The sequence below is a fragment of the Microtus ochrogaster genome, chromosome X (assembly GCF_000317375.1).
Source record: "Microtus ochrogaster isolate Prairie Vole_2 chromosome X, MicOch1.0, whole genome shotgun sequence".
Classification (NCBI taxonomy): Eukaryota; Metazoa; Chordata; class Mammalia; order Rodentia; family Cricetidae; genus Microtus; species Microtus ochrogaster.
Window position 1 is genome coordinate 38,663,564 of NC_022026.1, and position 7,593 is coordinate 38,671,156.

A 7,593-nucleotide genomic window follows, 5' to 3' on the forward strand; every position below is an offset into this window, starting at 1 on the left:
CGTAAATACTGGGGCCTCCCTGGGACTCCTCTTGGATATCCTGTTGCTGTACTGTGTTGTGGAGATCCTGCAGCTTAAGGCTCTTTCACATGCTCCAGCAGATCACTGATGGGGTGGATGTTGGGGTGGGCCAACCCATAACCCTTGTTCTGAGCCTGGGTAGCTGCAGGGTTGATCAGCCAGCTAGGTCTCTCTTGTCCTCACCACCAGGGTGAGCTCTCCAACATTGCCCAGCTAGTTCACCCAATTGCAGCAATGAGCAAGGGGTGGGACGGTTCTCCTGCATTCACACACTCAGGGTCAGCTCATCCACACCTACATCATCAGGGCCAGCTCTATGGTGTTGCCCAGGTGAGGTGCAGGGGCTACTTTCCAAGTGCTGCGGCTGATGAGGGGCAGGGACTGCTCTCCGGCTCTGCTCTCATATTCTCTGGGCCAGCTCTACCACTTGCCACAGGTGGCGGGGTGGGGGTGGAGGGGTAGGGGGTGGTGTTGGGAGTGGGTGGGTGGGGTGGGTGTGGCAGTGATATCAGTGATGTGACATTTCTCCCCCACCCACACAATCATATGGCAGATGGGGGTTAGGACCAGATCTCATGCACACCCTCACCAATAGGGTCAGTTCTGCTGTGCTGCCCAGGCAGGTTCTGTGTATATCTTATTAAATCGGTTGGTTGTAGTGTTCAGTATTCTGTGTATTCACTGTGTGTTTTCTTCTCTATGTTTAAATATTGAGGAAATATGTTCAGTTCTTCTATGTGATTGATGATCTGATGATTTCTTTTATAGCTCTGCAAGAGTTTTTTTTTTCTAGTTGTACTTTTATTTTTTATTTCATTCATGAACATGTTTTATTTTGTTCAAATCCAGCCCTCTTTCTCCCTCTAATTTCTCTCTGATCCTTCGCACTGCATCCTCTTCCCAACTTTATGTCTTTTATGTAATCTACTGAGTCCAAATAGTGTTGCCGGCATGCATGTGGATATTGTGCTGGCTACTGTACTGAGCAAAATTTTCTTTTTTGAGAGAGGACCCAGAACTTCCTACATAGCCTAGGCTGGCCAGGAACTCTGGAGTCTTCTTACTCTGCCTCCAAATGCTGGGAATATAGGCATGCATCACCACACTGGGAAACATTTTTGTTCACATATTTTGAGATGATTTTATTGAATACATATTTATATTTTTCTAGTAATTTAACGAATTTTTCTTTGAGATTTTTATGTATTTACAAGCATTTGCTAGAACAGCATAGAGGAATCTCACTTTTCACATAGTTTTTTCTCAATGTTTAAGGTGTGCAGAACTATTGTACAATATCAAAATTAAGAAACTGACATTAGTATAAAATCTGTATATAACAATGTCATTTTGTCATGCCTCTGCAGTCAGGATATAGGCCTCATCCACCACTCCACAGATCTTCTTTATGATGCCTCTTGTAGCTTCGTATCTTCTCACTCCATCATCGTTGATCCTTGGCAACCATTACCCAATCTCCATCTCTCTTTATTTTGAAAATTTAAGATTTTTTTTGAGGTGGGTCTCACATTTTCTCTGACTGTCCTGGAACTCACTATGTAGAACAAGTTGACCTCAAACTCACCAAGATCTGCCTGTCCCTGCCTCCCAAGTGTTGAGATTAAAGACATGTACCATCATGCCAGGCCAAGAATAGTTTTAAAGTAGAAACAACATATAACTTTAATTTTTTTATGTTTCTGAAGAGATGCCGCAGAGGTTAAGATGCTCTTCCAGAAGTCCTGAGTTCAGTTCTCAGCACCCACACGGCAGCTCACAACTGTCTGTTAACTCCAGTTCCAGAGGATCTAACATTCTCTTTTGGTTTACCTGGGTACTAAGCACTCATACAGCATACTGACATACATATAGACAAAACACTCATACACATACAAAAATTGAAAATATTTTAAATTACATATATTTAGTGTGTGTGGTGGTGATGGTGGTGGTGGCGGTGGAGGTGGTGATGTGTGTTTGTCTATCTGTCTGTATGTCTGTGTATAGGTACATGTGTTCTCTTGCCAAAGTGTTCATGTGGAGGTTAGATAGCAATCACCTTGATGGAGTTGTTTGTCTCCTCCCACAATGTGGGTCTTGGGGATTGAACTCAGGTCCTTTGGCTCAATGGCAAGCTTCTTTACCCACCGAGATATCTAACAGGCCCAATATACACTGTTTGATATGTTCCTTAGTACAATGCCCCAGAGATTCATTCAAGTTGTTTGTACTCATAGTACATTTCTTTCCACTGACAAATAGTATACCATGGTGTCAATGAAAAGCAGTTTGCTTGATCATTCACCCTTTTTATTATAACAAAATTTCTTCTCTTAAAGTCTTTTTAGAATTGCTAACTCTGTGTGCTGATTTTTACTTAGTGCTTGTATAGTTTAACTTTTTGTGTCTTTTGGTTCTGAAGTTTCTCTTTGCTTATTCATCAGCATGCAGTTGGATTTTCAAATTTGTATGGAATTTTTTAACTAATGGATGCAGTCTATTTTCACACATTGTGGTTGCCAATCCATTTGAATTGTGTGCTTTGTCTTTCCATTTCAAAAGCTCCACATTCATCTCTCATTTTCTTTTGGATTTATTTATACTAATACTTGTGAGCGTTTGGTGCCTGAGCTGGGTTTTGGGAACCTATTCTTCCTGCTAGGATGCCTCGCCCAGCCTTGATGCAAGGGGAGGAGCTTAATCCTGCCTCAACTTGTTATGCCATGTTTTGTTGACTCCCATGGGAAGGCTGGCCCTTTCTGAACAGAGATGGAGGAGTGGGTGGGAGGGTAGATGGAAGGTTAGGGAGGGAGCTGAAGGAAAGGAGGGAGGGGAGACTGTGGTTGGTATGTAAAATAAATGAAAAAAATAATGAAAAAATAATAGTTTGGGGTCTCAATGATTTGCACTAACTCATATTAAAAATAAAGCTCATTCAAAATCTGTAATTCTCTTGGTTCATTACTTTAGATTTTATTTTACTTTTAACTCTGTGTATATGTGTATGTCTCCATGTGGGCCTGTGAATGTGGTGCAGGTGCCCGGAGGCCAGGACCTGGAGTGGCCTAATGTGGGTACTGGGAATCAAGCTGCGGACCTTCACTGCCGAGACATTCTCTAGGCCCCTCTACCTTTTTCTTTTATTGCTGTGTCTTAACCTCAGTCCTGAGGTATTTTAAAATTTCAAAATTCGAGTTTCATATGAGGCAATTTTCTATCTTCCTCCTCATCAGGACACTGTGGGAACTAATTTTCTTAAAAGCCCAAAGAGGCCCAGGCTTTTCCAGATCACTTATTTCAGCTACAGGATTCTTAGTCTAACTAAAGAGATTAGGCAAGGTGGTAAGTTCAACCTATATTACAATTCAATAATAAAGAAGTTTAATTTGGAAGCCTGTGCCCTCAGAGGTCTTCTGAGGGCTCTAAGTGGAAGGGGTCCTTATACTAAGTTTCTTTATCTTTTCTGTTGAATCCCCCTATTCACGCCTGCTGTTTTCATTAGTTCTCAGTATTCTTAGAAAAAAAAATATCTGACCCCACCCAACTCGTATGGAATGTTTCAGTGGTCATGTTTTAGGGATAATAAAATAACACATAGCTGATGACCAATTTCTAGTGAGTATTGCTGTTATTTTGCTAAATTGAGTATTTTAAAGAATGCTGTTTCAAGCTGCAGACATCTCTACTTTCTGCTCTTGATTTTTCACATGGGACATGATTTAAGACATTCAAATCTAGATTTTAGGAAACATAATATCTATTATAAGATTTTTTTGCTCATTTATAAGTCAGTATACATACATTTTGTACAGAATAGGTTTCATTTAAGGAGATAAAAGTTTCCAGTGTCAATCTGAGTAAAGGGAGATGACTGAATTACCTTGGCAACTGGGATTAAGCTAACAGCTTCTGGTGTGCCCATCTGCAGTGTATGAGCTCAAATACACACTCTAAGTCATGCAGAAAAAGATATGACTATGAGCCCAGCCTTGATTCAATGGGAGGAGCTTGGTCCTACCTCAACTTGATTGTGCCGTATTTTGTGCTACCCCATGGGAGTCCTGACCCTTTCTGAATGGGGATGGAGGAGGACTAGGTGGGGGAGAAATGGGAGGTGGGGGGAGGAAGGTAATGAAAGAAGATGAGGGGAGGGAAAATGTGGTTGCTATGCAAAATAAATGAAAAAAATGTTAATAAATAAATAATGAGTACTTACTTTTAAAAAAGGCATGACTAGGTCAGGACTGACATCTTTTCAGGCTTTCCTTATTAAGGAGTCAGAAAACCATGAGTCTGTCCTCATCACAGCAAATCTATTACTTACTGCATGACATGGGTGTAATAGCAGTAAAACTGGGTAAGAGCAATTCTAGGCTCCAAAGCCTTCATTCAGCTCTGCCGTAGAAGGAGGAAAACTAAGGAGTAGGGGTGAGGATATAAGAAAAACCTCACCTCAGCTCCCTCTCCAAAGGAGGGCTGAGCTGACCTCTAGCTTTGAGAAAGCTACCAGGGGTCAGCACCAAACGTCATTCTATTGCTGATTGTTTTCCCATCTTAAAGGAGAATTCATTTGGTCACTATGTGGGCCCTCACAGTTGCCTAAGCGAGCCCTTCCCTGTCAGAACTTGTCAGGTGGCAGGTCTTGGATGTGTGTGTGTGTGTGTGTGTGTGTGTGTGTGTGCGCGCGCACGCAAGCATGTACTTGTGCACACGTGTCTTATTACCACTCCACTTCCTCATTCTTCATTTCAGGCTTGGTTTATTAAAACTTTCAGACAATTGCTCTCATATAATCCCTACCCCTAGGCCCATGCCAGCTTCACCCATCATGCACATTACCCCTAGATTACTTTTCATTTTTATGTGTGTGTTCATGTGTGTGCACATATGTGTAGAGACCAGAGGACAAACTGAGGTGTCATGATCAGGAATTCCATTCCTCCTTTGATACAGGGTCTCTGGAGCTCATCAATTAGGCTACTAGACTGGCTGGCCAGTGAGCCACAGGGATCCTCCTGTCTCTTCACCCCCAGGGCCAAGATTACAAGTGGGCATTATCACACTAAGCATTTTTAAGTGGGTACTGGGAATCAAACTCAAACCCTCATACTTGTGAGGCAAAGACTTTACAAACTGAGCTATCTCCCAGCCCTGTGTTTCCTTTATATACATATATTTTTAAATGTCCTGTTACTCCTTGAATGACAGGATATTTTGGTACACAAACTAGTGGTTTAAGACCTTAAAAACAAAACAAGCAAACAAAATAACTTCTTCACCCTAAGTTCTCATCTTTCTCTTTTCTCACTCTTCTTCCACAGCTTCTATTTTTCTGTTTCAGGGAGATTACCTTCCTCCCTCCCATAGGAACAGAATTCTCACCCCATGCCTTTCTTCAGACCACTTCTCCCTTCCAGGCCACTCTCCTATTCTGTCCTTCAGGCTCAGTTTAAGTGTATCCTTCATTGAAGTTCTGCTTCATCCTCCCAGATAGCAAGTATCCGACACTGAGCAAACGCCCACGTACTATTAGCAGTCCATCTGTAGTCATGTCCCTTACCTCTGCAGCTAGACTTTTAATTCAAGCATGAGAACAATTTCTTCTGATTTGCAACACACAACTTTATTGATGATACACATATGAAGTCTTTGGTGACAAAATTCAAGTCAAAACAAGTAAGGGCAGAATAGGCCATTCACGGACAGGTTCATTATCAACTCACATAGAGGACTTGGGAAAAATATTCCACTCAAGCAGTACAATTCAAATCACAAATGTGTCTTCAGTACTATAGGACTACAGGACTATTTGGTATTCAGAAAATGGTTCCGCTTAAAGCTGGTGACTGCCACAAACAACATCACTCTGAATGACACATTATTCTAAGCTGGCAGCTGAAAGAACTCCTTTACTATACACACAAGGAGAAAAGCAATAACATCTCATTTTTAATGCTTCCAGACTGGAAAACTGAGACATCACAGATCTTGAGGGCACAAATCAGAATTTGTTTACCAGTTTGATAACTTTCACTTTCACCAAGAGGTCGTGGTGATTTGCCAAGGCTCGGATTTTCTTAACACACACCCCAGATGTAGTACACAAATAAAACAGGGAACCCTTGTTGAATTCTCTGTAGTTGAACACTTCCGCTCTGAGGTTGTCAAAGATAATCTCAAATAGAGTAAGAGCATTAATAAGAATTTCCGACTCCACGTAAGAATTATAAAGGGAACTAAAGGATGACGGCACCTGGGTACCGAGAAGTTTTTTGAGCATATCCGGATTTTCAGCAAAATTTGAAAGTATTTTCAAAATTTCGATCTTGATTTTTCCACCCCCCTGGGATAACAGACGGAAAAAGTTTGCGATGGAATTGACAAGCAGGTGCTGGTAATCATTAGTAATAGTCATGTTTGTTAAAAATTTTAGCCCAACCACCTGTACTGCCGAGTTCAGGTTAGAGGCCATGATGTCATCCATCACTTTGTTCATGTACACCTGCAGTCGGCCCTGGTTTTCGTAATTTTCACTCAGGTTATTCATGGCCATTAAGGCTTTTTCCTTAATATGGGGGTCAGTTTTGTTGATCATGTTTGCAATAATTGGGAGGCCTCCCAACTTTCGAATTGTTTCTTGATTACATGAATAATTGGCATTGTTGCTCAGGGTGAGCAGGGCTACTTGCTGGATGAAAGGATCATCTGATTTCTGAAGCAAGGCTAGGACTTTCCTGAGATCTCGGACACCCAGAATCTCATCAATCTCATACGGAAAGGGGCGCTTATGCATGGGAATGGTTCTCTTCCCCTTCCCTCTTTGCTGAACCTCAGGTTCAGAGTCAGAATCTGACTCTGTATCAGTCCACCCAGACTCCCCCTCCTCAGATTCAGGAATCTCTGCTAGGAAAGCCTGTCCCCCATTAGCAGAAGCTGCAGCAGCTGCCGCAGCCCCGTCACCAGGGCGGAAGCCCATCCCCAATTCATCCACTTCAACCTTGTTTTTTCTATTTTTGCCCTTGCCTCCATTCCGGTTCCTGTTTCCACCTTTGCCCCCGCCTTTGGGCACAGCGCCAGCGGCTGACCCAGACTTAGGTATAGCTCCAGTGTGAGCTCCAGCTTTCTTGCCAGTGGCTGCTGTCTTAGAGGACCCTGAATGCCCAGGAGTCTGGGCAGCCCCAGAAAGCATTGGCAGAGAGGCCCCAGCCACCATGGCAGGTGTTGCCATTCTAGGAGCCTCTGTGGCTTCAGTAGGTGCTGCCACCCTAGGGACCTGCATGACATCTGTGGTTGTTGCCCTCTGGGTAGATGTTGGTGCCCTAGCAAATGCTGCCGCCGCCATTGGAGTTGTTGGCCCCATGGGAGACACTGCTGTCCCAGAAGGGACTCCTGTCATGGCAGGCAGTACTGCCCCAGAAGGGACTCCTGTCATGGCAGGTATTGCTGCCCCAGAAGGGACTCCTGTCATGGCAGGCACTGCTGCCCCAGAAGGGACTCCTGTCATGGCAGGCATTGCTGCCCCAGAAGGGACTCCTGTCATGGCAGGCATTGCTGCCCCAGAAGGGACTCCTG

General features: G+C 43.3%; 1 protein-coding gene across 5 annotated transcripts in view; it reads right to left on the minus strand.

Moving 5' to 3' along the window:
* Positions 1–5,618: 5,618 nt before the first annotated feature.
* Armcx2 (armadillo repeat containing X-linked 2) overlaps positions 5,619–7,593 on the minus strand; it is a 5,194-nt gene continuing 3,219 nt past the window's right edge. For 4 of the 5 annotated variants that reach the window (XM_026784843.1, XM_026784842.1, XM_026784841.1 and 1 more), the window contains exon 6: positions 5,619–7,569. In XM_026784843.1, the coding sequence (XP_026640644.1) occupies positions 6,023–7,569 (1,547 nt within the window). In that variant the 3' untranslated portion in view covers positions 5,619–6,022. Of the gene's footprint in view, positions 7,584–7,593 lie in introns of all 5 variants that reach the window. The other variant, XM_026784840.1, reaches the window with a different exon arrangement.